Here is an 18,520-nt window from a genome sequence, read left to right on the forward strand (position 1 = left end):
ACACCACCTCTCCAGAGCAGGGTGGCTGCCCTAAAGCCTCAGCTAATAAAAACACTTGGCTAACAAGCCTCCTCATTCCCCCAACAAGCCAGATAGTATGACTTTCTTTTCATATCAGGCAACTTGAAGCACGCAGATGACTCATTTTTGGTTTGTTATATATTCTCACACCTGAGATTTTCAATTAAAGTTGTATCAAGTCAGATTTTAAATTCATCCACTTAGCACCATGTTCTACCAATTGCAAACAAATACAAAAAAAATTGATGACTTTTTCATCTCTCAGAAAATGATTTTAATGTTTTTCTTACTAAACTTCATCTTTCAGGATTGTCTTAACTATTAATACCTTAAATGATCCTGAGATCAAAGGCTATGCCTTCTACAAATACTTTTCAAACACCTACTGGTGTTTGCATACACTGGTTGGTTAATACAAATATTTATTGACTAATTTTCTTCTTTCTGTGCCCCCACTTGTGAAAGAGGCTTAATTCTACAAAGCTGCTGTGAGAATGAGTACTGTAATACGTTCTGAGCTCCTTGGAAAAACACTATATAAATTTCTAGGTCTGGTATTAGGAACGCTGTTGGTGCCTGAAAAACACAAGCTGATGAGCCAAGGATTCAGAAAACAACAAAACCAGGGTTAACTCCTTTAAATTCTATGAGTTATATTCTACTTTTTCCTCTCTTTTATTCATTCATTTATATTAAATTTTTGTAATAAAACAAGAATTTCTACAAGACTGTAGATGAAATTGCAAATCTATTATGTACAACTTGCTATTCATTTAAAATAAATAATAAAGTTATTATGTAAATTTCTTTTTTTTCATCTTCCCCCACCCCCGCCATGGCTACCATTAGAAACAAATAGATATGTGTCTGTGTGTGTATGCATGTATGTATGTAGGTATGTATGTATGTAAAATTATTCTATAAATACTTATATTTATCAGTTCTTACTCTGGATTCAGATAGTAACTTTCTTCATATGTCCTTTACGGTTAATTTGGGTATTTATAATAGTCGAAATGACATTCACTGAAATTCATTCTTGAAGCAATATTGCTATTACTATAAATAATGTTCACTTGGTTCTGCTCAATTCACTCTTCATTATTTCATATATGTCTTTCCATGTTTTTCTAAGGTCAACCAGCTCATCATTTCTTATCGCACAGTAGTATTCCATCATAATCATATACCACAACTTGTTCAGCCATTTTCCAATTGATGAGCATCCCTGCAATTTCCAATTCTTTGCCACCACAAAGAACATTTTAGAACATGTAGGTTCTTTTCCCTTTTCCTTTTTCCCTAATCATCCTTGGAAATAGACCTAGTCATTGTATTGCTGGGTCAAAGGGTAGAGACAGTTTAATAACTCTTTGGGCGTAATTCCATATTGCTCTCCAAAATGGCTGGGCCAGTTCACAATTCCAACAACATTGGAACAACAACAAAATTAGTGTCCTAATTTTTCCACATCCCCTCTAACATTTGTAACTTCCCCCTTCAATCATTTTAGCCAATCTTGTAGGTGTAAAATGATATCTCAAGGTTGTTTTAATTTATATTTCTCTAATCAATAATGATTTAGAGCATTTTTTCATATGACTATAAATTATTTTGATTTCTTCACTGGAAAACTGCCTGTTCATATCCTTTGGCCATTTATCAATTGGAGAATAACTTGTATTCTTACAAATTTGACAAAGTTCTTTATATATTTGAGATGAGGCCTTTATCTGAGAAATTGTCTAGAATTTTCCCCCAAGTTTTCTACTTTCCTTCTGATCTTGGCTACATTTATTTTATTTGTACAAAATCTTTTTGATTTAATGTAATCAAGATTATCCATTTGACACCTAACCTTGTTCTCTATCTCTTGTTTATTCATTAATCTTTTACCTATCCATAAATCTCATAGATAATATATTCTATTTTCTTCTAATTTTCTCATAATCTCTCTCTCTTTATATCTAGGTCACGTATCCATTTTGATCTTATCTTGGTAAATGGTATAAGATATTGGTCTATGCCCAGTTTCTGCCATACTGCTTCCCAACAATTTTTATCAAATAATGAATTCTTATTCCAATATCTTAAGTCTTTACACTTGTCAAATACAAGGTTATTATATTTATTTGTTGCTGTAAGTGTATGTATACCCTGTTCCATTGATCTACCTTTCTATTTCTTTGTTTTAATTTATTTAATATATTTAGTTTTCAGCATTGATTTTCACAAGAGTTTGAATTACAAATTTTCTCCCTATTTCTACCCTTCCGCCCACTCCAAGATGGCGTATATTCTGGTTGCCCCATTCCCCAGTCAGCCTTCCCTTCTGTCACCCCACTCCCCTCAAAGCCCCTTTTCCCTTGCTTTCTTGTAGGGCAAGATAAATTTCTACATCCCATTGCCTGTCGATCTTATTTCCTAGTTGCATGCAAAAACTTTTTGTTTGTTTTTGAACACCTGTTTTTAAAACTTTGAATTCCAAATTCTCTCCCTTCTTCCCTCCCCACCCATCCTCCCTAAGAAGGCAAGCAATTCAGCATAGGCCACATGCGTATCATTATGCAAAACCCTTCCACAATACTCATGTTGTGAAAGATTAACTATGTTTTGCTCCTTCCTAACCTATCCCCCTTTATTGAATTCTCTCCCTTGACCCTGTCCCTTTTTGAAAGGGTTTGTTTTTGATTACCTCCTCCCCCTATCTGCCCTCCCTTCTATCATGCCCCCTTTTTATCTTCTTCCTCCTTCTTTCCTGTGGGGTAAGATACCCAATTGAGTGTGTATGGTATTCTCTCCTCAGGTCAAATCCGATGACAGCAAGATTCACTCATTCCCCCTCACCTGCCCTCTCTTCCCTTCCTATAGAACTGCTTTTTCTTGCCACTTTTATGCGAGATAATTTATCCCATTCTATCTCTCCCTTTCTCCCTCTCTCAATATATTCCTCTCTTATCCCTTAACTTGATTTTATTTTTTTAGATATCATCCCTTCATATTCAACTCACCCTGTGCCCTCTGTCTATATGTGTGTATATATATACACATATACATATACATATATACACATAGATACACACACATAATACATATACATATATACATGCATACACATGCATATATATCCATAACCTATATATATACACACACACATATATACATATATATATATATGCATATTTCCTTCAGCTACCCTAATACTGAGGTCTCATGAATCATACACATCATCTTTCCAAGTAGGAATGTAAACAAAACAGTTCAATTTTTAATAAGTCCCTTGGGATTTCTCTTTCTTGTTTACCTTTTCATGTTTCTCTTGATTCTTGTGTTTGAAAGTCAAATTTTCTGTTTAGCTCTGGTCTTTTCACTGAGAAAGCCTGAAAGTCCTCTATTTTGTTGAAAGTCCATATTTTGCCTTGAATACCTTTCTAATTCTTATCCAGTATCAGACAGTTTTGATAATTACTGCCTTATAATATAATATAATATAAACCATAGGTTTAAGATCTGGTACTGCTAAACCTCTTTCCTTTAAAATATTTTTATTAGTTTCTTTGATATTCTTGCCTTTTTGCTCTTCCAAATGAAATTTATTATTTTTTCTAATTCAGTGAAATAATTTTTGGTAATTTAATTGGGATGGCATTGAATATACAAATCAGTTTAAGTGAAATTGTCATTTTTATTATGTTGGCCCTGCCTATCCATGCACAATTAATATTTCTCCAATTATCTAAATCTGATTTTATTTGTATAAAAAGTTTTTTAAAAATTATTTTATTTATATAGTTCTTGGATTTGTTTTGGCAGGTGGACTCCAGGTATTTTATACTGTCTAAAGTTATTTTAAATGGAGTATCTTATACTATTGCTTCTTACAGGATTTTGTTTTTGATATATAGGAATTCTGATGATTTATGTGGATTTACTTATTTATTCCATAAATTTTAAAAAATGAAAAAAACCCAGAAAACAGGGAAGTCTGGGTGAAAAGAAGTTTTGGGATATGAAGTGGAAAGTGGAGAACCTCAGTCCCATTTTGATCATGTGTTTGAGATGCTGGAGGGGTAGCCATAAAGCAATAGCCAAAGGGTGGCTGATGATACAGACCTGAAGTTGAGGAGAGTAATAAAGTCTGTATACAGAAATTTGGGATTCATTTATATAGAGATTATAATTAAACCCAACTGAACAAATGTGATCAGTAAGGCAAAATATATAGAAATAAAAGAGAGCCCTGGATAGAGCCCTGATGGATACCCATGCTAAGGGAGCAGAACACAGATGACCATGATACAACAAAGGGCACCAAGGAGCAGGAAGAGAACCAAAAGAACAGAGTGACAAAAATCAAGGAAGGAAACAACATAAAGGGAAGGCAGTGTTAAAGGCTAAAGAGAAGATATCTATCAAAAAGAATAAAGGTTAAAAAAGGGGGGGATGGAGATACAAGAATAATGGAGGCAAGTTCCTGTAGAAAATGGAAAGGGAAAAGATTGAGGGGATAGGTGAGGTTGGTATTGGAAAGAAAGGCTTTCCTTCTTGATGAATTAAAGGGTAGGGAGAGAAGGGAGGCAGTCAATAAACATTTAATAAGCACCTACTATGTGTCAATCACTGTACTGGGGATACAAAAAGAGGCAAAAGACAACCCCTGCCTTCAAGATGCACACAATCTTAAAGAGAAGACAACACTCAAACAAATATACAAAGAAAAATACAAACAAGTGATAAATAGGATAAATAGTAAATAACTAAGAGAGTCAAAGTCCTACAATTAAAAGGGGTTGGGAAAGGCTTCCTCTAGAGATGAGATTTTAGTTGGGACTTATGGGAAGCCAGGGAAGGAAGCAGGCAGAGATGAGGGGAGAAGGAGTTTTAGGCATGGGGGCAGCCAAAGAAAATGCCCAGAGCTGAGATGGAACATCTTATTTGTGGAACATCAAGGAGACCAGTATCACTGGATCAAAGAGTACCTGGTAGGGGAGTAAAGTATAAGAAGACTGGAAAGGTAGGAGGGGGTTAGATTACGAAGGGCTTTCAATGCCAAATAGAAGACTTTGCATTTGATCCTAAAGGTGATACAGAGCCACTAGAAGGAGAAGGAAACAGAAAGGAAAGAGAGGGAGAAGAGGGGAAGGAGAGAAGAGGTAGAAACAAAAAGAGAGACAAAGAGAAGAAGAGGGAGGGGGAGATGCAGAGAGGAGGAGAGTGTGTTTAGGTATGATATTGGGAGTCTAGAGAAAAAGGAAAAGGATTGGAACACAGGAGAACAAGAATCTGGTATAAAGAGTCAATCAAGGAAACAGAAAAAGAAATGTTACACATCAGTGAAGGCTCAGCAGAAATTAGATAACATGAGTTTGTACTGGACCAAACTAGCACAATTGTGATTTTCTTCAGTGAGATTCAGCAAAAGAGCGCAGAAGGCAGACTGTGGTGCTCATCTACAGCTGAAGATTGGGAGAGAGGGCATGAACAGCAATAGGTCAAGGAGGTAAGATGTTCAAGGGAAGAGGACAAAGTATAGGTCAAAGAAATTATAACATATTCTGAGCAGTGGCAGCCCATTTGGGAAAAAAATGGCCTAAGGAAATTATTTTGAAGAATGGAATTGAGTTGGTTTAAATAAGACGTCTTATGTTTGTATTTTAAAAAATCTAATTCCTTTAACGTAGCAGCTTGGATTAGAACCCAATTAGAGAAAGCACCTTTATACATCACATGTTGCATTATTAGTTTGTACCAACTGCATCCTTCCTGACACCCTCAAATCTATCCTAGTTAACTACCACATTCCCCACAATAATGACTGCAGATCTTTTCCATACTCATCAAGCCACCAACCCTATCTCTACCTTCTTCATTTTCAATAAAGAGCTTGGCCATTATTGGTGGTTCTATGTGACACTACTTCTCAACTTTCTGTTTCTATACCTCAGACTCTTTATCTCTTCTCCCAACTTCCTTCTTAATGCCAGTCTAAAGGGACTGGATTTATCTCCTCTTCAAGGGTCCTTATCATCTTACATCTAGATTAAAATAACAACTTCCTAACTCAGCTTCTCCTCATTTTGATACAACCTGCACACTATTACTTACATATTAATTAATTTTCATAAAACCTCTATTACTCTCCCGCTCCAAAACTCTTAAGAGTGGAACTAGAAATCAAACCCAAGCTTTCTGATGTCAAGACTAAAGCTCTTTCCACTGTAATCTAATGTAGCTACTTGTGAGGCCAGACAAGTAGCTTGTTTAATAGGTGACACATAAGAGATAGAAGTCAGAAATGAATTGGCTGAAAGTTTGACATGGTGCATGTACAATGCCACTTATAGATCCTGCTCCATTTCTCTCTCTTCTGTATTAAATTATTAAAGGGAGGCAGAGCAAGGGTCATGAGCCCTAACCTCCATCATGTTGCCACTTCAGGGGGAGAGACTTCAGCACCTAAATTAATAAAGAAAGAATATTTGGGATTCTCAAAGTTACATGCTGCTATCATTATGCTAAAAACATTGAATACAATCCAACAACAAGTACAGTTTGGTATTCTCAGAGCTACATGCAGCTAGCACCATGCTAAAAACAGTAAGTACAACCCAACAGTGCCTTGTAAATTGAAAATGGCTTCATTTCCTGACATGGTCAAGACACTTGAGAAGTATCAAGTTGTGAGTGGAATGTGAAGGATAGGTTGCTTTGCATAGGGTCATTTTCCACTGATGGGTACAGGGACACATCAAACAAGAAGCACTACCAGGTGTTAGTGGTAAATCACCATGAAGTACACTACTCTGACTGAGGCAGAGGGTTTCAATACTTCCAGAGAACAAGAAATCATGACAGTATTATACTGTCTTTAATTACAGTATCTGTTGGTGAGGGCGGGGGGGGGAGAGGAATGCCCTAAATCTGATACATGATTAGAGCGGTAATTTTTCTTTTAAAGAGAAAAGAACTAGACTTCTCCCTATATGGGAGAAAAAGACACAGTGTTCCATTGTATAGACTTGCAGGATGAATACCAAATTTCAAATCCAGTCGAATCCCTTACTTGCTGTGGGATAATGGGGAGACTGATACTTACTTTGAATTTCATTTTTCCCCCTCTGGTGAAATAAAACAGAAATCCTTATGTTTTTAGGTGTGATTGTGAGGTGATTCTGAAAACTATAAAGCCCTAGAACAATTTTTAAAATGTGATTCATACATTCAAGTATACTTCCAATTTAATTAAAGCATTAATTTAACATCAACTCAGAAGCAAGGTACTGTCCTACCTAGGTACTAAAGGAATTACAAAGATAAATGAGATGTAGCTGGGGGCTGGGTATAAAGGAGGTATACAAATAATTAGTGTATGAGGCACAGTGTAATAAATGCACAAGAGGTGTACCCAACGAATTGGGAGAGGTCTGTTTGGCTTCCCTCTGCTTTCTTCAGTTTCTAAGATTCCTGCTTCCTAGCCTGGATGGCATGGGGACCTGCCATATGGAACTCAATCTCGGAATCTTCCTGCTACAGGGCTAAAATAGGACCACCTTCTCCAGGGCAGAGACTAAGAAATACCCACAAGGAATGAGAAGAGAGGGTGAAATGAGGCTGACACAGTCTTTATGCAGGAAGTGTGGTTAAGCAGAACTTGCTCTGAGTTGTCATTCAAGAGAGCTGGGTTCAAGCCTTAATTGTCATGAATTGGCTGAGTGAACAAACTGTTCAACCTCATCTGGGTCTCAGTTTCCCAATCAGTCACCTATGGAACCATTATTGTTGTAGAATGAGTGTTTAAAGAAAAAAAATTCTGTTTCCCCTATTATTGAATTTCTACTCCTGCTGTCATCTATATTTTTATCAACTGGCAAGAGGCTATCTAATGCTTTGTTTTTATTATTTCCTGGGGAGGTAGGAAAGAGGGAGAGGGAGATCTAAGAGAGGCATTCCAGTTAGTCCTTTCTCAAGGAGGGCACTTTGTAGTTATTTTATTTCAACTTGTAAACTGAAATAACCCAAACCCCTTCCTAACCTCTCTATTGATGACAAAGGAAACACCACTGTCTGGGTCATCCAGGCTCAAAACTTAGTTGCTATCCTCTCTAACCTTCCTCATATCCAATCAGCTGCTAAGCCCTAGCAATTTTACCTTCAAAATACCTCATATACACTTCCTTCTCTCTTCTGACGTTTGCAGGCCTTCATTGCCTCACACCTGGACTATTGCTAGGGCCTGCTGTTTGGCCTTCCTGCCTTGAGTCTCTCCCCACTCCGGCACATCGTGCACTCAGTTGTCAAACTGATACTTAAGCACAATTCTGACTACATCAACTGCCGCCACCTGCCCCATTTAAGCAACTCTTATGACCTATTACTGCTAAATTCAAATAAAAAAAATCCTCTGTTAGTCTTTTAAAGCCATTCATAACCCCTTCCTCTCCATGCACTCTTCCATCTAATGACACTAGCCTCCTTATTGTTTCTTGAATAAGACATTCCATCTCTCTCTCCTGGTTCTATGCATTTTCACTGGCTGTCCTCCATGCCTGGAACTTTCCCCCTCCTCAACTCTGCCTTCTAGTTTACCTGGCTTCTTTAAAGTCTCAGCTGAATTCCTATTTTCTACAGAAAGTTTTTCCCGACATCCTTAATCTTATTGCCTTCCTTCTGAGATTATCTCCAGTTTATACAGTCTGTAACTTGTTTCTACCAAGCTGTTTTCAGGTTGTCTTCTCCATTAGAATGAGCTTCTTGAGAAGTGGGACTGCTTCTGGCCTTAAATGTGTCCCTAGCACTTAACTCAGTGCACACAAAAGGTGCTTAATAAATTCTTATTGACTGACTGCACTTCCTGCTTTCCACTTCCCAACCAGTCCTAAATCCTCTTCCTCAGTCCTCATCCCTACCTGCTCCACTATTGTCTAAGAGCAGGGCACTAGGCCAGGGATATGACACGGGAGCTGCTCTTTAGCAGTCTCTCTTTAAGTCATCTCTGAGCCAATCTCCTCAAACTCAAAAAAAAAGTTATAAGAAAAGAGCTTGATTGGAAGGTCCTAAATCTGTGTTGTGTCTCTGGAAACTGAAAACGTCAAGGTCTGAAAGTATTCAACACATGAAAGTTGAATTATATAAAAGGAATAGCTAATAAAAAAAGATTGTTGGATGTTGTATTTCCATCTTTCCAGCCATTACAGGAATAAAATTATCCACGGAGAAGATCAAAACCTTTTTAAAAAAACTAACACAATTAAGCCTTATTACAGCATTTTTCTCCTTCTTTCCCATGTTCTCAGTAATCTCCTCTATCTTCCTCACCAATCTCTGCTCTTCAGAATGTTTTGGAGGCCTTTTTTGATTTTATTACCAGCAAAATGCTAGTGTTTAAGAGTCAGAAAGAAGATAGTGGTTTTGCACCTCCTTGTAGCAGCATTTAATATCTTTTCACAATCTTGTGGAAAATCCTCATTTAAAAAAAGTCTGCATCTGCATATATAAGGAGTCCGGATGTCTCTTTTTGATTACTAAGGGGAAGAAGAGATGATAAAGTCAAATTCTTCTGGTACATTTTTTCCCTTTCAGCAAGACAAAGCATTTTTTATTCTTTATAAGGGTGAGCATTAAAGAGGGAAGAAAAAGCCAGTGAGACAGAGAACCACCAGAAAGCAATTTTTTATAGGAGAAAAATGCAAGAGGGCCTAGCTCCATCCCACTCTAGATAGACACACATCCCAATGCTTTTAGGAGCCAAAACTGGAGAGAGAAACACAAGAGTGGCACAGCAGGAAACTGAAGAATTGCACGCATAACAAAAAAAAATCTGTGCTTATGAACATATGGGCAACTGTGATAATTAGAGCTATGGCTGGTGGATTCCCCCCTCCCCCTTTTTTCAGGCTTTCAATTCACAATCCCTATCATTTATAAGCTACAGTCAAGCTTGAGATGGAGCTCTGCTTAATAAAAAAAGATATATATTTTTAAGGGTCAATGACATGGGTAAGCAATACAGAATCTATACCATTCTCTAGTTCTATGTAATGTTAATGTATTAATATAACCCCTAATATTTTATGTTAACACCCTGTTTGGTATAATATTTGCTGCCTCTACCAAAAATGAGAAGTCGTGGTAATAAAACAGCCAAGGAAATAGCTTCCTTCTTATCCCCACAGCTGTTCAATCCAGGTTACTTTGTGACTCTACTTTGGTTATAAAGGGAAACCCCATTGGGAATCAGACCCACTAAACATACTGTCAAGTGGTGTTTTATAGTTTTAATCATGACAGTTAATTTTTAGCCACTATTCTGCAGCAAACCAGGCTTCGTTACCTCTGGCAGGAGGTGAAAATACTTCACTGAGATCCTTCTACACCCTGCCAACTTTTTCTAAAGCATTTGTTTTGGGAAAGCCATCATGATCAACAACTAAACCAAAAAGGGGGTAGTAAACAAGTCACTAAATGGGTTTTTATAAATAATTTCTAGTTTTTATAAAAAGGCTTGATGTCTCGTTAAAAGGCATTTATTTCAAAGGCCCTAAGAGAAATGGATAGTGTGCACCAGTGGTGCACTTTGATCTCCCCGACTCCCAGGAAAAAATTAATAACACCACTTTAATGTATTTGTATAGCAAGACTTAACATTATTATTATTATTGTTTTCTCCAACTCAGCTTCTTAACTAAACAGAGAAAGGTAAATTGGCTCTCAGCACCGCCCTGTGGTGAGAGAAGAGTTTTTTTAAGTTAAATGATAGTGGAACTGCATTCGATAAAAATGGTTCAATTAAAAACCAATTACCTTCTTGAATGCAACCTGTTAAAAAGGTTCAGTTTGTAGAGCTGTTTGATGCAAGGGGGAAGGGAACAGGTAGGTTGATCTTGGGGAAACAGGGGAGTGCAGGACAAGGGATGAGGCCTGATGACTCCAGGTGTCAACACAATGCTTTCTGCTTCTTTGGGACACTAATACACGTGGATACTAGCCAGTTGTTAGCACTTGGCCCCAGAAATCAAAATGAAGATAAGCCTTACCTTTCTTTCAATGCGACCCAATTGCTCTTTATAGAAAATGTCACGGCGTCTTAGCTCTGCTTCTACACCTTCCAGTTCCTTGGCCTAGTTGAAAATGAGCAAAACACACATTAGTACCCAGAAACGGTAAAAAGGGAAGCTAGCATTTGGAAATGAGACCTGGCTAGCAATATCTGTTTAAAGTTCCAGGAATGAAGCTTAAAATGCCACATTTCTGACTATAGTCTTAAAAGGATGGGAGGGAAATGCTTCCTTCATGATCAATTTCTTTTGGTTTAACCAGCTCCCTGATTGAAATTTTAGCAAGTCTCTTTCAAGCTTTAAGACTAGAAGGTTGAGTCTATTTTACTAGAAACAGAATTCTAGAACCTCAGAGTTAGAAGAGACCTCAGAGTTCATCTTACACTTTACCTGGGCAAGAATTCCCTTCTTCTACCCACCCACCCTCAGCCATAGTATCCTTGACAGATGATCATCTCCAGTTCTGAGGAATAGCATGATCATCTGGAAGATGACAACTCTTGGGTAAGTATACATACATATTTCTGATTCATTCATAATTTTCCACCCTGTCTTCAGGGCTTTACGGGACAAGGTACTTCTTGTTCCAACTATGCCTGGGTCCCAGCACCCAGGCTTTTCCCATATGCATTTTACCTTCTCCTCCCTACTATTTACCCTCCTAAAAAGGGCTTTAGCTATGACAACTAAACACTCCACACTGGGGGAAGGTCTCCTGTGCTCTGAGAACTACAGAAAGCCCACTTCCTTTTTCAAGCTCAAGTGTGTAAAGCAACCCATTTAGGCATCTAAATCAATTTGTAAAATACCAAGTAGTAAATACCAGGTAAAAAAGTACATGTGCAAAAAATGTGTATAATACATACAGGTGTGGATGTGTGTTTGTGGCAATGCCATTATCTTCTACATGAGATGAACAGACTTCATTGGATAATCAGCAGTGAGGTTTACCAATGAAATTGCCGACCACATAATAACAACTAACTATAACACAGCGCTGGCAGAAAGCCATTTGAAAGAAACAGAAATATTGCTAAGAGGGGAAAGTGCCAGTGTAGCATGGCAACAGGATAGAAACTTGGGAGTTGAATGCTAGTGTTGGTGCTACTTTGGAGGTGGCACGTGACCTGGATTTGAGCAAGCTGCTTACCCACCTTATCAATCTATCTACCTATCTTTTTCATTCATTCATTGCCCATAGAATGGGGAGAATATTACTAACCTGCTATCTCTGGTGGCTGTGGAAGACCTAAAAAGTGCGGAAAGGGTTTCTGGAATATCTCTGGAAGATAACACTGCAGAAAAGCTAAATCAAGACAGTAACACCCTCAGGATCCTGGAGGCCAGGCAGGATTTCCCATAGGCATTACTGTCAAGGTACTACTTGGAGGCTGCTTCTCAAGAATGCAAGCACAGCTAATCTATACAAAGGCATCTCAGTGGCTGAGTGCTTAACTATTAGTGATCCCTAGTGCAATCAGAGGAGAGGCTGCTCCAATACTATTAAGCAGCCAGGATCAAAATATCTCCCATGGCTCTGGATCTGTAATTTTCTGGCCCAACACTAAAAGTCAAGAAAGAAAATGGCATTTAAAAACCAAATTGCTCTGAAGCTCCATTAATGACGGGTTGGGGCAGGTAGGGTTTTCAAGCTAAAGAGTAAGATAGCCAGAAAAATGAACAATGGGATGTCCTAGATGCTAGGTGGCCCCTTGATAACTTAAACATCTAATGGCTGCAATGACAGAACTCAATCCTGACACTTGGAACAAAGTTCTGGAGCCATCTGTAACTTTCTCAAGGGAAAGATATTGTTCACACATGTGTAAGAAGAAATGAGGTTTGTCTTTTCTTCCACATTCTAAAGCACTCTTGTCTCACTTCAATACACAATATAATGAACCAGGACATCCTAAATATGTATCTTTCATAGATTCACTTACACTTCACATCTTTTCTCAGTAACAAGGGAATTAATATGAAAGTACAATTAAGTCTCAATTATCCATGGTCTAACGGAAAGAAATATGGAAGCAGGAGGTCAGACCTTAATTCTACTCCCCTCCTTTTTTTTGGCAACTAATCATGTAAACTTTAGCCAAGTCCAGAGTATCAATAATGAAGAATGTTACCTCCTGACAGAGAGGTGATAGGTAGAATGAGGCATACATTTTTGGACACTGCCAATACAGGAATTTGTTTTGCTTGACATGCATTTTATTTATTACAAAGGTTTTGTTTTTCTTTTTTTTTCAATGGCAGGGGGTGGGGTAGAAAAGAGAAATAAAGTTTAATTTTAAAATATAAGTTCCTCATCTGTAAAATGGAAGACCTACTCACATTTGCACTTGTGTGTTCTCTCTCTCTCTCTCTCTCTCTCTCTCTCTCTCTCACACACACACACACACAGACACACACACACAGACACACACACACAGACACACACACACAAACACACACACACAAAGAGCAATATGAAAAAGGCCTTGAAAAACTAAAATGTCATACAAATAAAAGGTACTGGCATCATTATGAATATTGTGAATTGTCTATAATTATGCTTTTAGGGCATTTCACCCCATAAAGTAGTGTTTATAATGGAAAGGGCACTGTATTTGGATGGAATGAGACTTGGATTCACATGCTGGCTCTGTCACTTATAAGCCTCTTATTAACTGTGGATAAGTCACAACTTTTCTGAACTTCAGTTTTCACATCTATAAAATGGGGACCATAATACTTACATTACCTTACTTCACACTATTGTGAGAATTAACATGGGATAATGTCTATTAAGCACTTTATAAAACTTTAAAGCATCATACAAGATATTATCATGATGAAGAAATTAAAGGAGGAAAAAAGAATGCTGGTAATACTGCATTAGTAGTGTTCAGTGCAATGGTTTCTAAAATGATACTACCAATTATGAGAGATTTAAAAAGCTTTGACCTCAAAACCCTAGTTAGAATTTATAACTGTATGTCTCTTTCTCTCCTGTTTCTTTTCCTTCATTCTATATGTAGACTTCAATTCATTTCATGTCTATACATCCAGTAATAACTGCCTTACAAATGTTTATTTTAGTGCTTTACTATTCTAACTCTGATTCCTATCTAGCCCAAAATATCATTCCATGTTCCTGAGAAACCACAGTGGATAATACTCATCTTTCCTTCCCTTGGGTCCTCTGATAGCCTTTTGGGAAAACTTCTGGCCATTGGTTCTAGCAATTAGAAGGCTCTGTTCTCTTCCCTATTCTACAAATAAACTCAGATTGTTCATCTATGCCTTCTTAGTTACCGATTTACAAAACGAAGAACTATATTCCCTATCCTCTACTTCACTTGGATATTGGGAGGATAAATGAAATAACGCCTGTTAAGCACTTGGACTTCCTTTGAAGAAAAGTGCCAGTTAATCATCAAGAAAGAATCCCAACTGCTGGATAAACTACTCAGGAGAGGTTAAAAAGGGAAGTGGTAGATTGAGAAATGGTCAAAGGATATGAACAGGCAGTTTTCAGAGGAAGAAATTAAAGATATCTATAGTCATATGAAAAAATGCTCTAAATCACTATTGATTAGAGAAGCGCAAATCAAAGCAACTCTTAGGCACCACATCTCTCCTGTCAGACTGGCTAACATGACAAAACAGGAAAATGATAAATGCTCCTGAGGATGTGGGAAAATTGGAACATTGTTACATTGCTGGTGGAGTTGTGAACTGATCCAGCCATTCTGGAGAGCAATTTGGAACTATGCCCAAAGGGCTATAAATATGTACATACCCTCTGACCCAGCAATGCCACTTCTAGGGCTGTATCTCAAAGAGATCACACAAGTCGGAAATGGACCAGTATGTATAAAAATATTTTATAGCAGCTCTTTTTGTGGTGGCAAAGAATTGGAAATCAAGGGAATGCCCATCAATTGGGGAATGGCTAAACAAATTGTGGTATATGAATGCAATGGAATACTATTGTGCTATAAGGAATGAGGAGTAGATGGACTTCATTATAACCTGGAAAGACTCATAAAAACTGATGCTGAGTGAGGGGAGCAGAACCAGGAGATCATTATACACGGTTACAGACACACAGTATCTGTAAGGAATAAGTCTGATAGACTTGGCTCCTCTCATCAATGTAAGGTTCAAAGACAGCACCAAAACACTCAGGATGGAAAAAGCTATGCACATCCAGACAAAGAATTACAGAGTCTGAATGCAGATTGAGGCAAACTATGTGCTCTCTTTTTTCCCCTTCTTTTTGGTTTCGTTTCTTCTTTCTCATGATTCATTCCATTGGTTATAATTCTTTACAACTGGACTATTATGTAAATAAATTCATTGCGAAGGTGTATGTAGAACCTACATTGGATTACATGCCATCTTGGGCAGGAAGGGGAGAAGAGGGAGAGAGAGAAAATTTGGAACCCAAAAATTGTGGAACTGAGTGTTGTAAACTACAAACAAAAAATAAATTTATAATTAAAAAAAGAGAAGTGGTAGAAAATAAACTGAGCATGCACCTTATATACAATGAACAGTTCACATGAGCAGCTAGCGCTGGAAGCACCATATATTGGGACCAGCATAGGAGCCACTCAGGTTGCAACTGGTCCCTGTGATGGAATCCATAGCTGCCAGCCTCAGGAGAATAAAACCAAAGTAGAGAGCCAAATACTGGTCCCTGAACAGTGTCCTGGCTTCCAAAGTGACCAATGAAGACCAACAACAAAAAACCATGAGCAATCCCCTTAGCCAGAAGCTTGTGCCTCAGCCTCTGCAAACTTCAGCCTTTGCCATGAAAGAGTCAACGGCTTGTGAACTCATTGCAGAGAACTTGTGTGCCTATCAGATGGCATCCCTGTTACTACTGAATTTGGTGTATGTTTCCTAAGTGTCATTGATGACTCACAGAAATTTTTTAAAAAATTCTATTTCAAGCCCATCTGCTGAAATATTACAGGCTTTCTCTACACTCTCCATTTTTTATTACCACAGACAGCTACATTAAAACAGGCCTCATGTGGAAGGCTTTTGTCTGTTTCTGCTGCTTTGTTCCCAGCCCCAAGTCACTGGCTACAATTTTAAGCCCTCCTAAACCATGTCAGTAAATGTGGTGGTGATGTCAAAAAGGACACAGGCTTCAGGTGTGGGAGAACACAGAAGCAGATGGCCTCCTAGGCAACCAAGATCCTCTTCTCATACATGTGTCTCTAGTAATAAAAGGACAAGAGAAAGAGAAAGTAGACAATGTGAAATCCAAATAATATAATTAAGCTTTGTATTTGTCTAGCACCTTATCCTGGGGCTCTAATCTCTTTTCAGACTTCTTTCCCCATAAAAATCCCAAGAACTAGGTAAAGTAACAAGTGTAGCTATCCCATCCTTATAAATTGGGAAACTGAGGTTACAGAGAAGAAACTTTCCTAACGTATGAGTTCTTAACCTGGGTGTTGTGAACTTATTTTTAAATATTTTGATAAATGTATTTAATATAATTGGCTTTCTTTATCATTCTATGTATTTTATTTTATGTATTTTTAAACATTATTCTGAAAAGGGGTCCATATGTTGTTAAAGGGGTTCATGACACAAAAAGATCAAACTAGAGGTTGTGATAAATGACCAAGTTACTAATTAGTCAAAAGCTGTGAATCCCACTCAATACACTATGGCAACCTTTTCTTCATCACCAATACAGTATGATGCAAAGTCATAAGACAAAACTACTCCATGTAGTCTTTCAAGCAAAAGCAATACTCTCATGATGCTACCTCTGTATTTTCAAACTCATCTTGGTGAATAAGAGATTCAAGTTCAAAACTAAACACATAACAGCTTACCCTGGATTTTATTCTACCCCTGTCTGTGGGTAATTAAAGTCAACACTCCACACATGCCCTCCTATTTAGAGTGAGAAGGGGTTTTAGAAGGTCATCTAGTCCACCCTCCATATTTTAAAAATGAGAAGACTTCAGCCCAGAGAGGAAGTGACATGTACAAGTTTATATGAGTAGTAAGCGTCAGAGCTACGATTCAGGCCCAGAAACTTTTAATTCTAAAGCCAGCATTTTTTCCACTATACAGCTTCCCCTTGTTGTCCTCCTGCATGGTGAATGCCAAAAACAGTGGCAAGAGAACAGTGGGGAGAGGCTGAAAACAATTAGGATGGGTATAAAAGAAGCAACCATGGTATTCCAAATGGGCTAAGATTGTCCTTACACAACTTGCCAAGTGTTACTCTATCTCTGGGGCCATTATTATCTGATTCAACATTTGGAATCAAAGAATGAACCTTAAAGATCATCTTGTCCCACTGCCTGGGCAGCTAATATAGGTAAGACTGGGCCATAATAATAATGAAGTAGGGTCACAAAGGCAGAGTAGAAGAAAGAAGTACAGTCCAGTTCCCCCACCACAACTCCTCCACAAAGATCTAGAAAACTGACTAGACTGAATTCTGATCAGGAAATGGAAGGAAAAAAATCAGTGAGTCATTTTTCTAGCTCAGGTTGGCTTAGGAAGACAGATTGAGAAGTCTGCCCACACTGGGGGCCAGGCCTGTCTAGGAATATGGGGCTATGCAGAGCATTGTAGTACCTAGAGAATGAAAGAGGACTGAGGCTCTGGGCAGGTAGAGATCCCAGGAGTCCTTAACCTAGCGCAGGGTACAGGAATGGGTGTCATCTGGCAGCTCTGTCACTACCCAGGCCCCGATGCACGGATCCAGAGTAGACTGAGGAAGTGTGCAGGGGTAGCATGAAGGATTGTAAGCCTCAGCTATTACTGGGCAAGGAACAAGTTCAGAAGCAAAGAGCAGCTGTGCGGCTTTAAAGTCGGGAGCAGAGCAGGACTCAGTTCTAGCCATTAGCCCATTAGCAGCAGAACAACCAGAGTAGGAATACCAGACAAAAGGAGAACCTACAGTTACTATGAACCTATAGAGCCTCCCAGCAGGCTAATAGTGGCTGATACACCAGCAATCCGCTGAAAACTTATAAAAACATTATAGTCAAAATCCAGAGCTCCCAGGCCAAGTAAAAAAGCAGACAGAAAGAATTCAAGCACTAAGAAGCCAGTCAGAATCACACACGACTTAGCAGCCACCATTATAAAGGAAGTGAGAGTTTGGAATGTGATAGTCCAGAAGGCAAAAGACGAACCGGAGAATTAAAACAAATTATTAGGGACCATTTCATTCGATTGTATAGCAGTAAAACTGATAATCTAAATGAAATAAATATTTGCAGAAATATAAAATTCCCAGGTAACCAGAAAAGAAAATAGAGTAATTAAATAATGCTACTTTAGAAAAAGAAATGAAAAAAGTTACAAATGAACTACTTTCCTCCCCATCCCCCAAAGAAGACCAGATGGATTTACAAGTTAATTCCACCAAACATTTAAAGAACTAAATCTAATACAATATAAAATGT

General features: G+C 38.0%; 1 protein-coding gene across 1 annotated transcript in view; it reads right to left on the minus strand.

The window, feature by feature from the left end:
• The window catches only part of CHCHD6 (coiled-coil-helix-coiled-coil-helix domain containing 6), a 319,284-nt gene that overhangs the window by 147,015 nt on the left and 153,749 nt on the right, over window positions 1–18,520 (minus strand). Inside the window, exon 5 of the mRNA XM_036738734.1 lies at window positions 11,055–11,138. Within this exon, the coding sequence (XP_036594629.1) occupies window positions 11,055–11,138 (84 nt within the window). The remainder of the gene's footprint in view (window positions 1–11,054; window positions 11,139–18,520) is intronic.

Source organism: Trichosurus vulpecula, chromosome 9, assembly GCF_011100635.1.
Source record: "Trichosurus vulpecula isolate mTriVul1 chromosome 9, mTriVul1.pri, whole genome shotgun sequence".
Classification (NCBI taxonomy): domain Eukaryota; kingdom Metazoa; phylum Chordata; class Mammalia; order Diprotodontia; family Phalangeridae; genus Trichosurus; species Trichosurus vulpecula.